The following is a 15224-nucleotide window of genomic DNA, read 5'->3' as shown; positions in this document are numbered from 1 at the left end:
CTTTAGCATTATTACCAGACATTTCTTTATTAATTACTGAAAAGCGGCCTTAAAATTAAAATAGGGTATCGTTGAAAACAAAAAAATTGATAAAAAATGGGGCAGTTAACTTTAATATGGGCGATCTGCCTATTATATTGATAAATATTACTTGAAAAAATATTACGTTCTTCGTAAGGACTTCTGATCTTTTTATGTACGTTGCGCGAATCTAAATAATTTACTTCTTTCAAAGGAGTTTTGTTCTTAATCTTATCGTGACCAGAACTTTCAAAAGATCTGCTTAAAAATGCATTGTAAGGAATTTGTACATACCCTACAATCTTTTCATAGGGCTTGTGGTACTTTATTTCTCTTATTAAATAACTGTTATCTACTGGGGTTAGCTGATTGCTAGAATAAACTTCTAAATTGTCAATATTATCGCAGCTATTCTTGATCTCTCTTGTTTTAGGATATAGACAATTAAAGAGATGACAGTTATCTAGACTAGAGCTTCTAGGACGATCTCTTGTAGAACTTCTTTTAATATGCCCCTTTAAGTAGTAAAATTCGTTTTCTGCAATCTCTAAATCTAGAGGATCATCAAGCCTCATACTAGAATTATCTTCTTCGTCAAAAATATATAGTTTATTTGATGATTTAATATTTAGTGCGTTTTTTCCTATACAGTTAGAAAGAATGTGATTTTTGTTTCCATTGTAGAACATATTAAACATATCTAGCTTATTTGCTATAAAATTGAGTGTTTCTTTTGGAAAAAATTCTTTATCATCAGATTTTGATTCATTCTCGCATATGCATGTTTGAAGTTTAAAATTGTTATTTGAGGCATTAGAATTGTTTTCTTTATCTTCCCAAAAAATTTCAAGCTCTTGATTTTCAGGTTTGATATTAGTTTTTAGTTCTGGTAGTTTTGAAGTAATATTTGTGGATGTATTATCAAACATGTTTTCTGATAAATCTTCTAGTCGTTGATGATCAAAATCTGTGTTTATAGCAGAATGATAAAAATTGGAGTTAACTACAAACTTATTACTATTTAAATTCTTAATAAAATGTGAACTCTTAACATTACTATTATTAATCAAATTAATAGGGTGATTATTAAAATCCATTTTTAAAAAGTCGATTGGAATTAATTTAAAAGCAGAATTAACTGCATTAAAATCAAAATTGCCAATTTCTTTATTTAGATCCTTTGATTTACAAGAGTTGTTTTTTATTAGGCCGTACTCAGTTTCTTTGGGCAAAATTAGTGATAAATTATCCGCAACGCTGTTATTATCCTTATTACAATACCTTTCAATGCTTTCAATTCTAATAATTGCATTTGATAATGCAGTTTCTAGTTTTTTTAGAATTTCATTTTGTCTCAAAACAATGGTTTTTAAGTCATCCATTTTGTGCGAGCTGCTTTTTTTTTGTGCAGTTTCAATGTGTAAAAAAACTCATCTAATTAATTGCAATTTTTATCAGCGCTTTATTCTAATTATTCTTCGAGTAAATGAAATTTAAATAAAAGTTAAGATAAAATTCAATATGATTAAGTGTGATTCACGGAATTTAATCCTACATTTATATATTTAAAAACCTACATTTTTGAGGACGAGTTGCCCAAATTAGTGACATGAGCAAGTGTAAATTCGTCTATTTTCTCTAAACTAATACTTGAAGTTTTACACCCAAACTTTGATTCATTAGAAACAACATCTTGACTTAGATCTTCCAATTCATTTTCATTTAATGAGAAGTCAATGTTTGGATTAGCTCTTGAATTTTCAAAGACATTTGAATATGAAATTCTGTCCTCTTGAAAACGAGAATTCAAATAATTATTTCTAATATATATATCAAATTTATAATCTTTTGTTGAAGAATCTAAGCTGTGACTATTTCCACTAAAAATACCCAAATTTTTTATAATGTTTGTTATATTAAGTGCTCTTCTTTTATTTGCATTATAGAACGAGCTACCTAATGAAAAATTGAACTTCTGTTTAATTGAGGTGATTTCATTATTTTTAACATTAAATTTTTTATAGTTATTTTCATTTGATGGAATATTTGAATTCCTTCTTTTCAGAATGATAGAGAATATCCTAAGAATAATTGGGGTAGATAAAAGCGAAATTACAGTAGTTGCTACAAGAATAAGGTAGACTTTTCTGGATATTATTCCAAGTGATATTCCCTTTGACGCTAACACAAATCCAAATTCACCTAAATTTGCTAGCATGAAGGATGTAAAAGCAGATAATTTAATCATGTGCCCAAATGCAAAGAATATTAGAAAGTTTACGAAGAATTTAATTATTGATATGAATAAACAAACATATCCAATCGTCCAATAATTGTCCCAAATGAAAGTTGCATCAATAACCAGTCCAATACTCGTAAAAAATAGCATCGAAAAAACCCATTTTAATGACTCTATAGATTGAATAAAGTCGTGTTTAAAGTTATATGTATCCTCTTCACCAAAAAGACTTGAGAGAATTACTCCTCCAACAAACGAGCCCATTTCCATAGAAAGTCCCAGATATTCAGTTAATGATGAAATACAAAGCACAATACTTACAATTCCGATCAGGATAATTTCGCGACTTTTGGTTTTCGTGAGAACAAAAAGAATGACTGGAAAAATTATTATTTTTACGATAAATGATATCAAAATAAATATCGAAAGTATTATAAAGGGTTTAATGATCTTCCATAAAAACAAACAAAAATGAGTTACAAAAACCATTAGTTGATAAACCTTTGTCTGGTTAAAAACATTTGTGAAAGAATTTGTATTTGAAGTTTTTGAAGACACACTTTCAACAGAATTAGTTTGTAAAGCTGGAATTAGTGCAAGCACAATTCCTAATAGCAAGTCTTGTAATATTAAAATTCCAATTGTAACCATACTTTCGTTTGATTCAATTTGTAGCTCGCAAATTACAACTGCAGTTGAACTCATTGATATATATGACCCTATAAAAATTCCTTCATTTATTGGGGTTCCAATCCAAATAGAATATGCACTGCATAAACAAACGAAAACTAATATTGAAGAAACTGCACAGTAAATGACCGATTTACCTATTGAAAGGACTCTCTTAAGAGAAAATTCAAGTCCTAATGTGAATAGAATCAGACACACACCAATTTGTGAAATTGATATAATTTGGATTGGCTGCGATATATAACCAAATCCAGAAGGTCCAACTACATATCCGCCAATAATGTATCCCAGTAACAGTGGCAGCCCAATAAACTTGCAAATAGTGCCGAAGATAAATGATGAGTAAAATAAAATGACAATCTCTAAGAAAAGCCCATAATCACTGTGTAACAAAGAAGCGTTAGAAGAATTACTTAATGTATATGTATTGCCTGAGTTATCAATATGCTTGTGTAAATCGTTTATATGATGGTTATGATTATTGTAGTGTGAACTCGATTTTGAGTTAAAATTTCTCAAGATGATCTCAGAAGAGACAATCTTGTTGTTATTCGTTTTTTGTTGTGAATTTTTCAATTCAATTTCATCTTCTGAAACAATCTCAGAAGGATTATCTCGTTCTTTAACTACATGAGCAACATTTCCAAAAAGAGAAGATTCCTCCTCAAAAGTAAATCTATCAGTACATATGTGATACTGAACTCCATTAAATGAGATCGAGAGAGATGCTGTTTCTGATACAGTCCATGATGGTGACTCGCAAATTATTGATTGCATTGGACTATGATTTTGAATATTGTCTAATATGGTTTTAATTTCAACTTCTGATAAATTTTTGTTTAACTGAGTAAGTAAATTATTTTCAAGAATATTTTTATTATGATTTTCATGAAGAAAATTTTTCATAGTCAAAGTATCAAATTTACTCATTGAGTAGGTTGCATCTACGATTTTAGATCTTTCTTTGCTTTGAAAGAGACACTTCAAATCATCAGATGCAAATAAACCAGTTCCAAAGATTTTTATTTCTGATCCTCCAGACATTCCTGCATGGCTAGGAGAAATTAGTGTAATCACTGGTACCTCATAAAAGCGGAATATTAATGCATTGGAACTTTGAAGCATTATATCCGGATGAGAAAATACACTAACCAGAACTGATTTACCTGATTCACCATAAGATAAACTGGATGGTGTATCAACCTCCAACAACGTGTCTGAAATTGTAGTAACTGGCACCACTTCATAAGGGCCTTCAGTTACATCAAAATGTACAAATAATTTTGGAAACAATGAAAAACCTATTCCATGTATAGATATCCTTACTATTGAGTTAATAGGCCCATTAGTGGGGTTTAAATTTGTTGCCTGAATTACAGACGATGGGCGAAGATTAGGTATTTTAGAAATAACATTTTGGTCGGTAGATCCCCCTTTTGAATGAAATTCTGAATTATAATTAATCGAGTTAGATGTTTTAATTCTATGAGATTTTGCAAACGTGAATAGAGTGAAGCAACTTATTACCAGAAGAACAATTAGTGTTGGAAAGCTAGATAAGGCTGTCTTGAAATTCATAGGAGTTAAATTTCATATTAATTATTAAAATAATAATTTTCCTATTTACATAACTTTGGCGCAAAGAGGGAAAAAACAAAAAGATGGTCGAGATAAGTGAAATATATAAACTAATTTTGGTTGCAAAATATGAAAAGCCTAGCTAACCCTTTTTTTTAATGCTTCTTTATAGATCTCAATTGTAGGTAGCTCAATTTCATCCCGTTGGTATTCGCCTTTTTCTTTCTTTTTCAAAATCATGGAAGCCCACTCCCTTTCTGCTTCTAGGCAAACGTGACGAATTGACCTTCCAGATAACTTTTTTGACATTTTCGCAAGCACCATTCGTTCTTCAAATGTTAAATGTTTTGCATACTGTTTGAAAATCAGTTCCCTTTCATTTTCATTCGGTAGATTAAATAGTACAGTTGTATCAACTCTATTTAGAAACGCTTCATCAATATCTCTTCTACGATTTGTTGCGCAAATCAAGAGAGTCTTTGAATTTAATGTATCAAAACCATCCAACTTTCTCAATAACACAGAGAGTATTTTTTTTGAACCTTCATGCATACTAAACGTTTTATCTCTTGAAGATGCCAAAGTGTCAATTTCATCAATAAATATTATACACCCTTCATTAAATTTTTTTGCAATATCGAAGATCTGAGCTAGCTTGGTTTCACTTTCCCCATACCATTTTGAGACAATATTTTCGAGCGAAACATATATTAGAGGCACTTGAATTGAATTACCAATTATTTTAGCAGAAGTTGTCTTACCAGTTCCTGGCGGACCTTCAAATAAGATTAATTTAGGCCTGTTGTTTGAATTACTTTGCGCCCTTGTTCCATTAACAATCTTATCAAGAACATCTGGATATTTGAAACTTAATAGTATGTGTTCCTCGATTTGGCGTTTAACATCTTGATATCCTCCCAAAGAGTCCCATAAATTTCTATGTGAATCGCAATTATCTCGATTTAAAAACACTTGCACACCCAAATTTTCCAATAAAGGTATGACACTATCATCGTGATAAATATTTGAGCTGCTATCTGTATTTAAAAAATCTGATTCCCTAGAATGTTGATCAAATTTTTTTGCTTTATTTTCCGCAGAACTCAAAACAGTATTTAAATCAATTAAAGTATCGGTAAAAAGGTCCTTGCTGAAACTGTCAAATAATCGGTCTAAGTTATCGATTATTTCTTTTTCTGTCTGTTTATTACCAAATGATTTGATTTTATCCAAAAATAAACGTTTATTTAATAAATTCTTTTCTAAATTTGTTTCTTCTAAATGACCATTGCCGATTACAGGTTTCATAAGGAAGTGGATAGCTTCCAAATCATTCTTGGATAAGGAATTTTTTGATTTAACATATTCTAAATTTGCAGGCGAGCTTTTATCTGCAGGAATTTGAATATAAATTGTTCCTCTATTGTCTAAGGAGTTTATTTCAATAGTAATTTTTTTCCCATTATTGCCATCATAAATCTCCCAATTGTTAATAATCGTTGAACTCTGAAGATTAGAATAGCTTTGATTAATGATATCTAAGAAATGACCGATTTTTTTTGCAAGATTATGGCTTTGAAGTTTGATATTAACCCTTACATAATCATCTGTTTCGTTGATAACTGGGTAGTACTGAACACTATCTTTTGAAATCGTTAAAAAACGCTCAATTGATTCCTTAAAGTCTTTGACAGGTATGGCTGAAGCTTTGCAGCTGGCCAATAAAATATATGGAAGTTGTTTCTCTATATAGATTAGTTTGTTAATTATGCCTTTATTATTGCTCTCATTTTCAAATGGTTTATTGTAATGGCTGGCATTGAACTGTTTTTTATTAAAGGGAGAGACTTTATTAAACTTATATATAGCATCAATCTTAGGCAAAATGATGGGGATTATTGGAAAATTCTGTAAACTCATTATTTCTGTGATTGTATTTTTAATATTTGTAGAAACCGCCAATTATTCGTCAACAGTAACATCCTAAAAAAAATTGATAACTAGTCCATTATATCAAAATTATATTTCAGTATAATGGATAGCTGTATTGAGGGAAAGTGCGAAATCGAAAATAATTACCACATTTTATTGGATGAAATAAATTCCTTGACAGGGAATGAGAATTATTTTGATATTTTCTATTCAGAAAATAAAGGAAAACATATTCACTCTAGCAAGGAGATTCCAGATGGTACAAATTTTTTCCAAGAAGTACCCTACATTTCATGGCCAATTAAAACTTCATTTGCTAAACTAGAAAATCTGATTTTTTGCGAAAATTGCCTAAAGATTAATTACCCTGAAAATAGTGGTTTTTTATCGTTAAGTACGCTCGGATTAGAAAAAAAGATCTGCAGTAGATCTTGTTTTAAAAAAATATCAGGAGTTAACTTTGAAGATTATGATCCAAATTCCTCTTCATTAAGGAGTGGATGGGGCTATTATATCAATGGTACAAAGGGTATTTTGAATTTAAGAAATTACCAAAGATCCGTAGATAAATTAGGGGATATTCCAATAACAGCTGAAGCAGTATCCCGTTGCATTGCCCAAATGGCTGCAGATATTTATTTTTATTGGCAAGAACTGGGTATGAAAGACGAAAATTTGTATCATGCATATAAATTAGGAACTAAATCAATGGAAAACTTTGTAGCCCCAACTACAGCATTGTTCCCTGAAATTAACTTCAATTCTCTTATAAATTGCATTCATAGCGTACTTTCCGATCAAATAAATGATTCTTTCTCTGATAGTTTTATCATTGATTCACTACTTAGTAGGGAGACAATTGAACAAATAGTTGGTCAATTAACCCTTAATTCACAAGGATTAAATATTTGGGGTCTTCATCTTTCAGGTAAGTTAGATAATAGAAACATATCTGATAATGAACCTACAATTGGAATTATTAAAGGTGCGTGTATATGCGTAATACAATCATGTTTCAACCATAGTTGTGACCCGAATTGCCATGTATATACTATAGATGACAGCACAATATATGTTACAACAAATAGAGATATTATGAAGGGGGAGGAACTAACTATTTCATATGTTGATAACACTCTTCCATTGGCTGAACGAACAAGCCTTATCCAGAATTATCATTTTACATGCACTTGCAGACTATGCAAAAAAGAGGAAAGGTCAAATCATACTGATTCTAGAAAAAAGAAAAGGTTTGAGTGATATAAATATTATTTATTAAATCTGATCCTTTATTTACTTTTTGTTTTTTTTTTCCTCATGATTATCTTAATATATTGGCATGCGCATGCACGAATATTTGCATGAAATATTAAATCTCATTAAACCCTTTTATGAAGACTTCTTAATGACATTATTTAATAAAAGCAGAAATAAAAAGGAAATAGGGCATATAGCTAATAACAGTCAATATTGTTTTGTTGATGAAATGGGTGTCGAACAAGGCCCATTTGGTTCGAACGAAATATTGACTTGGATTAGGAATGGATTTTTTGATGGTAAAGGTGACCTATTGTTTCGAAATTTGACAAGTAGCCCTGCAGAAAGAGTTTCCCTTGAACAAATACTTCCAGAACTACTAAATGAGGCTGAAATGAACTTTTCAAGGAAAATATGCCCAAATAAAACATCAAGTATTAAAAAAAAACAAGCGGAGCCTATTGAAGTTAAAGAAATAACGTTAATTGATGACCAAATTAAATTATTAGAGGAGAATGATGACCAACATAAGGATTTAATATTAATAGTTAAACCATCATTAAAAGCTACGGATATTCAAGCGCAAATGCATACAACAAGGTCAAATATTACAGCGATTTTCGTAGATCAAGTCAATGCAATTAATACAAAAATTATGGGGAATCCATTGGAATTTAAAGATGAAAAATATAACCTTTCAGCTCCATATTTTGAAAATTATGCCGAACAATTCTTTGGAAATGAAGAATTTAAAAATAATGATTCATTTGCTTTTGCACCCATATTAAAAATTAATGTGCATAGCAGTGTATTGGCAACCTCGTCACCTTTACTTAAAAATAGTATGAAAACACTATTCGAAGAACATTTCAGACTTAGAGAAAGGGTTGCAGCAGGTCAATGCACAATTGAAGAAAGAGAGCAAAGCTTGATTAATCCAGTTCTTACAATTGAATCTGACTGTCCAATTGCCTTTCAAGCAATAATACGTTATATGTATGGCCATACATCCGAAGTTCTATCAATGAATAAATTGTTGTTAGTATCTATGTGGAAAGAGTCTAGGCGTTTTATGTTCAAGAAACTAGAAGATGAGTTATTAATACATTTATTTTCTACTAAGCTAGATATTGTTGACTTGATTGAAATCGCAGCGGCAGCAGCAATTTTAAAATTCCCAAAATTGGTAGATGAAATTATAACAATGATTGCAAGTTGTGCAAGTTATATACTTCAAGGACCATATTTAGCACTAAGTGTTGATGCTTATGTAAAATTAATTAAAAATAACTATGTGATGATGGACGAAATACAAGTGTTTTATGCAACACAGCATTTTATACAACAAAAAGAAATTGAAGTCGGAGTATGGACAGAATCTTTTGAACAAAGTGATTATAAAAAAGAGATTGCAATATATAAATTTGTCAGATATGATCAAATGTCAGCAGAAGAATTAAAGTCAATACGCGTAAAAAAACTTGATAGTTTAATTTTGGATGCAGCATTAAAGAAGTTGACGAATTGTGAAGAAGAAGGCAGACTTAAACCATGGCTACCAAATTCAGAGTATAATGTAATTTATAGAGACGGTGAGTATCCTGTGGGGCTGGTTAGATCTGGAAAGCTAAATCTAAATAGCAATGGATTATTCCAATCAAGATGGGCATGGACGACAGGAGACTCGAGATTGATTAGCGAAATGACATTTGCATTTAAGGTATTAAAGTCTTTCAGAGGAAAACTTAGACTTGGGGTTTGTTGTACAGGTAAACCTGTGATAACAGAAACTCAAAATATTCGAATGTCGAAGGTTTTTTATTATGATTTTTCGGAAAAAGAGTTTGTTTCCGCATTTTTGGGTAGTAATATTTTTCAATGTACTTCAAGGATTAGATCATCAGTTATTAAAAGAGAGAATATTAAAGTTAACAACTTCAGGTTTGGTAACTCGATATGGAAAACTAATAAAGATTCCAAAATTAATGAGATGCCGGGCACAAAGCTTCGAAGTTCTACTAGTGAAGATAATGTTCAAGATTTATATAAACAAACTATGGCATTTGAAAGCCGCATAGAAAAAGGTCAAATGTACCATTTAGTAGTTTCAATTCATGATTATTCCGTTTTATTAAGGATCGAAAGTATTGATTGCGGAACTTACATCGAAAATTATTATGATCACGGGTTTCTTGTGGAAAGACTTGAAGTTAGTAAAAAACCTTATATAGAAACGAAAATATTTATTGAGATGCTGGATCCAGGAGATTCGCTTGGTATACCATCGTTTTTAACTATAACAAGGCAGCAAAAAACCAATAGATCTAAATAAATTGTCAAAACAGAATAGGCGGCATGTGTGGTTATCTTTTTATATTAAGGGTTTGTTAAAATTTAAATATTGATAATGGTTGGCAAACTTGAGGGATTTAAAAGAGTGGAGAACTCAAATATGAAACCTTCTCAGAAAAGGTTAGAGAGAAAGGATGGGGGTAGGACAAAGAAACTGGCCAATGAATCGGGTTATTATTTCCGTGATGATAAAGATCAATTAATTGGACCATTTTCGGCTTCCACAATGATAAAATGGATTAATGAAGGATATTTCGATAATAAGGGAAGTATTTTAGTTAGAGAAGTGGATGATTTAGATTATGTAACTCTTGAAAGTATCATTCCAAAACTTATTTCAATTGAAAAAGAGGTTATTTTGAATAGACTATATAATACAGTTGGAGAAAAGAATATGAATGACAGTGATGATTCAGTACAGATCAAATCTTTAGCTATTGACCCTATTGGAAGGATTCCGGCGAAAGACATTTATCTTCAGGAGCCTACTTGCGATCTTGATATTGTACTTATACCTAATGATAAGGCAACCGAGTTATTTGAAAAGAACATGAAGAAGATGGAGGAAATTAAAAAAATAAAGGCTATTCAATTTTCGTCTTCGCTTGTAGACAGTGAGTACACGAAATCGAAAAATAAAGGTAATGATAATTTAATTTCACTACCGAGTTTAAATACTAGAGATTTAGTTAAGAGGGCTCAAAATGAATTTATTAATAACGGGTCAAAATTAGTATCTTTAGATGAATTGGATTCGAGAATATTGCCACCAGTATCCTCTTTAAGAATACCAGTGCATAGTAATTTATTAAGTTTGGCATCGCCGATAATGCGCGATGAGATTAATCAAATAATGGAATCCAGACAGGAAATTAATGAGCAATTTAATTTAAATTACGATGATCAAAATTTGCAGAATAAATTAGATAAAATTAAGGCCAGCTTACTTAGACCGGAATATAAAATAAAGGCGATTTACCCTGAAGCAGTCAGAATGTTATTATTATTTATTTATGGCCATACTACTTCTTTGCGAGGAGCAAATCCATATTTAATTCTAACAGTATTACATGAAGCAAGAAGGTTTAAAGTGCAATTGCTAGAGGAAGAATTGTTTCAAATGTTAAATTCTCCATTGAATATTGATATAATCGTTCAGATGTCTTCAGTTGCAGAATCATTGGAAATGGAGGGATTGATAGAGCTAACAGTTTATCTGTTAGCAGATTGCGCACAAGCTCTTTTTAAAGGACCTCATTTAGCACTTGGCCCTGACGTATTGTTGAAAGTGTTGAAGAGTGAAAGGATCATTATGGGAGAGATTGATATATTCTTGGCATTAAAGTTATACTTAGTCCAGAGAGAAAGCAGCATGGGCTTACTTTCAAATAAAAGAAAAAACTCTCTAGAATTTTTAAAAAACATTAGATTTGAACAAATGGCACCTCATGATTTGCTTAAAATCCGAACAAAAGAGCTAGATTCACTATTATTAGACGCAGCACTTAATAAGTTGTTGGGAAATGAGGGTAGTGGGCGTTTGGTGCCTTGGAAGGAAAATAACGAGTTTACAACAAATACACATTTAGGTCTTTATCCTATCTCACTCGCAAGAAGGACATCAGTATCGGGTAAATACAAGTGGGCATGGACGATTGGCGATTACAGACTTGTATCAGACATGATTTGGCAGGTGCAGGTATGCAAGACATACATGGGTAGAATAAGGATAGGAGTATGCTGTAGGGGGTCATCTGAAGCGAAAAATACATCACAAGTACCAAAAATTTTTTACTATGATTTTATGGAAAGATGTTTTGGTAGTGCTTTTCAGACTAATGACGTGTATAATCTAAGATCTAGAATAAACTATGAAAATGGGAAAAAAGACCAAATAATTCTTAAAACTAATATGGTATTGCAAGTTAGACTAAATATTAGTCGATACAACTTGATATTGACAATTAGCGATATTACGAATCCATCAAAGATAGAGTTCGAGACAAGCCACACATTCGCTCATGGATGTTCTGTAACCAACGTAGGGATTACAAAAAGGCCTTTCATTGAAACCGCAAATTTTGTGGAAATGCTCGACGATGGGGATAAACTAAAATTAAAATAAGATATTTTTTTTTTTTTCAATTTATATTGCGCAAAGATGTGGGCAGTGGAAATAGAAAAATAACACTATAAGAATAATAAAGAAAATATAAACTAAATGGATAGATCATTTTGGATACATATTTTATTTAAGCACGCAAATCCAGAAGATTTATATGAGAATGTTTTAGTAATAACTCATTCAATATTATTAGACCTTGGATTCATTCCAGTTAAATCCATTAAAGGTGAAGATGACGAAATAGATAACACCCTAGATCACACATGCATTAGCGAAGAGTTTGGAGTTCCCATAAATTCACGGGATGATAGTATTTCAATGGAGTTATTGCCTTCAAACTGGAGGTCAAAAAGCAAAAAAAATAGACTATTTTATATAAGCAAAATTTGCTCTAAAAAGATCGAAAAAGTAATACCAGAATTAATCTTTGACTTAAACTCTTCTGAAACATCGGTTCAATTATCAGTGAAGAGCAATCTAATAGGAGAAGCCATGAAATTGGAATTTCCCTTTAAAATATCAGAAAACTACAGTAGTAATGAATCTTTGATGTTTGAATTATCAGGTTTGATTAGAAATGAAATTGATGGATTCTTTAATAGAAATAAAATTTATAATAACAATTCAAAAATTAATATAGAAGAAGGGCATAAAATTCCTATAATAAAATGTGAGCCTTTATTAGAAACTGAGAGGAGTTTTGAAGAATATATTGGAAACAATTTTCGCAAGAGCGTTGACCCTTTAATTGATAGTAATGGTGTTAGAGGAAGCTTAGTAGGGCCAGAAAGTATTATTTTCAAAAACCAACCAAAAATATTCGGTAAACCAAAAAATATTCCCATTTCTTCCATTCCAGGCGGGACTACTATCCCTGATAATGATATGTTTTTCCCCCCAGGAAATAATAATAGCAACTATATGTTTAATTTTCGTGAATAATAAATTTATTTATCCTATAGAGTAATGTTTAAGTGAATAAAATATATTTTTTTTCACCTTGTCATGATTGCCCCGCAAAAACATCTGTAGTCAGTTTTTAGAATTTTACAGCAAGTATACAATTTATACAAATGGCTTCTTTAGGATTGAAAATTGAAAATGAACATATTAATGTTGTATCAAATACAACAAATTTTATTAAACAGATAGTAGAAGATGATCTAAAGAATGGTAAACATAACAAAATTGTCACAAGGTTTCCTCCCGAACCAAATGGATTTCTTCATTTAGGACATGCAAAATCAATCTGTTTAAACTACGGGATAGCAAAGATTTATGATGGCAGATTCCACCTACGCTATGATGACACAAACCCATATTCTGAAGAGCAGCAGTATATAGACGCAATAGAAGAAGATGTTAGATGGCTGGGTGTTGACTGGGGCGAACATAAATACTACGCATCCGATTACTTTGACCAACTGTATGAGTGGGCAAAAAAGTTAATTCTTGCTGGGAAGGCATATGTTGATCATCAGACAGTAGAAGAAATTAGGAAAAACAGGGGAGATTCAAATACTCCTGCAGTAGAATCTATATATAGAAATCGTTCAATTAACGAAAATATGGAACTCTTTGAGAGAATGAAAGATGGAAAATGTGATGAAGGCGAATGCGTTTTAAGGGCAAAGATAGATATGAAACATGGAAATCCAAATTTACGTGACCCGATTTTATATAGGATTCTCAAACAGTCCCATCCCCATACTGGCGACAAATGGGTTATTTATCCAATGTATGACTTTGCTCACGGCCAAAGTGATTCAATAGAGGGAATAACTCATAGTATTTGTACATTGGAGTTTGAGCTTCATCGACCGTTGTATGATTGGCTACAATCTGAGCTAGAAATTACCAAAACAAGACAGATTGAATTTGCACGATTAAATATGACATATTTGGTACTAAGTAAAAGGAAACTTCTTTTACTAGTTAATGAAAAACATGTAGCTGGCTGGGACGACCCTAGAATGCCTACCCTCTCTGCTGTAAGGAGAAAGGGGTACCCTCCACAGTCTCTGTGGGACTTTTGCGATAAGATAGGCGCTTCAAAAAGAGATCAAATGATACATATTCAACTATTAGAGGATTGTGTGAAAGAAAATTTGCATAGCATATGCCAAAGAAGATTTGCCTGCATTCAACCACTAAAAGTAGTCATTATTAATTGGGATGAGTGTTTCCAAAAAGAAGCAGTTGAAATAACTGTAAAAAACCATCCTGATGATAATATTGACATGGGCGAAAGAGTCCTGTACTTGACGAGAAATTTGTGGATTGAAAAAAGTGATTTTTGGTTCGATGAAAATCAAGAAATTGATTCTCAGCAGCCACCTGGTGATTTTAAAAGGCTATTTATTGGCGGTTCAGTTAGACTAAAGTATTCATATGCAATCACATGTAAAAATGCTATAATTGATACAGATACTAAGGAAGTAAAAGAAGTACATTGCATTATTCATTCCTCTGATAATGAAAATGATTCAAATGTTAACAAGAAAAAATTGGCTGCGATACATTGGTTGTCTACAAGCAATGTTACTAATGTTGAGTTCAGGCTTTATGGCCGTCTTTTTACGCTTCCTGAGCCTGAAAATCAGGATAAAGATTGGAGGCAATTCATTAATAACAAGAGTCTTGTAGTAATACATGGCTTTTCAGAAAAGAACTTATTGAATGATGAATTTTTTAATAGTAAAGGAGAAATAAAGATGAATAGATATCAATTCGAAAGAATAGGCTACTTCACAAGAGATATTGTTGATTCTAAACGAGAGAATGACAAGATTAATCTTGTATACAATCTAACCGTACAGCTCGGAGAATCTCCAGACCTATTAATCAAAATGCTTACTGAATCGGGAGCTAGGGAAAACACTAAAGACATTGAAAGGAGGAATGCCTATCACACTAACAGGGAAAAAATTGCAGCTGAGAGAGCAGCAAGAAAGTTAGCCAAAGAAGCCAAAAAAGTGCAGAAAAATAATTTATGAATGCAGATAAATAGGAATTAGGATCAAACACGTG

The 15224-nt window shown here is 31.5% G+C and overlaps 8 protein-coding genes across 8 annotated transcripts; 5 read left to right on the top strand and 3 right to left on the bottom strand.

Annotated features, from left to right (window-relative positions):
* Positions 1–29: 29 nt before the first annotated feature.
* On the bottom strand, positions 30–1403 carry cgd1_2200 (hypothetical protein; the record flags this gene model as incomplete). The annotated part of the gene is made up of 1 exon (XM_628054.1): positions 30–1403. One exon carries the CDS (start codon positions 1401–1403, stop codon positions 30–32), a length of 1374 nt encoding a protein of 457 aa, XP_628054.1.
* A 191-nt stretch (positions 1404–1594) lies between these two features.
* cgd1_2190 (K+/H+ antiporter of possible bacterial origin, signal peptide) lies at positions 1595–4528 on the bottom strand (the record flags this gene model as incomplete). Its single annotated transcript, XM_628053.1, has 1 exon — positions 1595–4528. The coding sequence occupies one exon, from the start codon at positions 4526–4528 to the stop codon at positions 1595–1597; it is 2934 nt and encodes a 977-aa protein (XP_628053.1).
* A 138-nt stretch (positions 4529–4666) lies between these two features.
* On the bottom strand, positions 4667–6448 carry cgd1_2180 (CDC48 like AAA ATPase; the record flags this gene model as incomplete). The annotated part of the gene is made up of 1 exon (XM_628052.1): positions 4667–6448. One exon carries the CDS (start codon positions 6446–6448, stop codon positions 4667–4669), a length of 1782 nt encoding a protein of 593 aa, XP_628052.1.
* Positions 6449–6562: 114 nt separating this feature from the next.
* cgd1_2170 (SET domain containing protein with a cysteine cluster at the C-terminus) lies at positions 6563–7720 on the top strand (the record flags this gene model as incomplete). Its single annotated transcript, XM_628051.1, has 1 exon — positions 6563–7720. The coding sequence occupies one exon, from the start codon at positions 6563–6565 to the stop codon at positions 7718–7720; it is 1158 nt and encodes a 385-aa protein (XP_628051.1).
* A 79-nt stretch (positions 7721–7799) lies between these two features.
* On the top strand, positions 7800–10049 carry cgd1_2160 (hypothetical protein with BTB/POZ domain and GYF domain; the record flags this gene model as incomplete). Its single annotated transcript, XM_628050.1, has 1 exon — positions 7800–10049. The coding sequence occupies one exon, from the start codon at positions 7800–7802 to the stop codon at positions 10047–10049; it is 2250 nt and encodes a 749-aa protein (XP_628050.1).
* A 75-nt stretch (positions 10050–10124) lies between these two features.
* On the top strand, positions 10125–12194 carry cgd1_2150 (hypothetical protein with GYF domain at the amino terminus; the record flags this gene model as incomplete). The annotated part of the gene is made up of 1 exon (XM_628049.1): positions 10125–12194. One exon carries the CDS (start codon positions 10125–10127, stop codon positions 12192–12194), a length of 2070 nt encoding a protein of 689 aa, XP_628049.1.
* A 96-nt stretch (positions 12195–12290) lies between these two features.
* On the top strand, positions 12291–13136 carry cgd1_2140 (hypothetical protein; the record flags this gene model as incomplete). The annotated part of the gene is made up of 1 exon (XM_628048.1): positions 12291–13136. One exon carries the CDS (start codon positions 12291–12293, stop codon positions 13134–13136), a length of 846 nt encoding a protein of 281 aa, XP_628048.1.
* Positions 13137–13267: 131 nt separating this feature from the next.
* On the top strand, positions 13268–15190 carry cgd1_2130 (glutaminyl-tRNA synthetase, of predicted bacterial origin; the record flags this gene model as incomplete). Its single annotated transcript, XM_628047.1, has 1 exon — positions 13268–15190. The coding sequence occupies one exon, from the start codon at positions 13268–13270 to the stop codon at positions 15188–15190; it is 1923 nt and encodes a 640-aa protein (XP_628047.1).
* Between the last annotated feature and the right edge of the window lie 34 nt (positions 15191–15224).

The sequence above is a fragment of the Cryptosporidium parvum genome, chromosome 1, assembly GCF_000165345.1.
Source record: "Cryptosporidium parvum Iowa II chromosome 1, whole genome shotgun sequence".
NCBI classification, from domain to species: Eukaryota; Apicomplexa; class Conoidasida; order Eucoccidiorida; family Cryptosporidiidae; genus Cryptosporidium; species Cryptosporidium parvum.
Note: the sequence above shows the minus strand (reverse complement) of the source record. Positions and strands in the feature narration are given on the sequence as shown.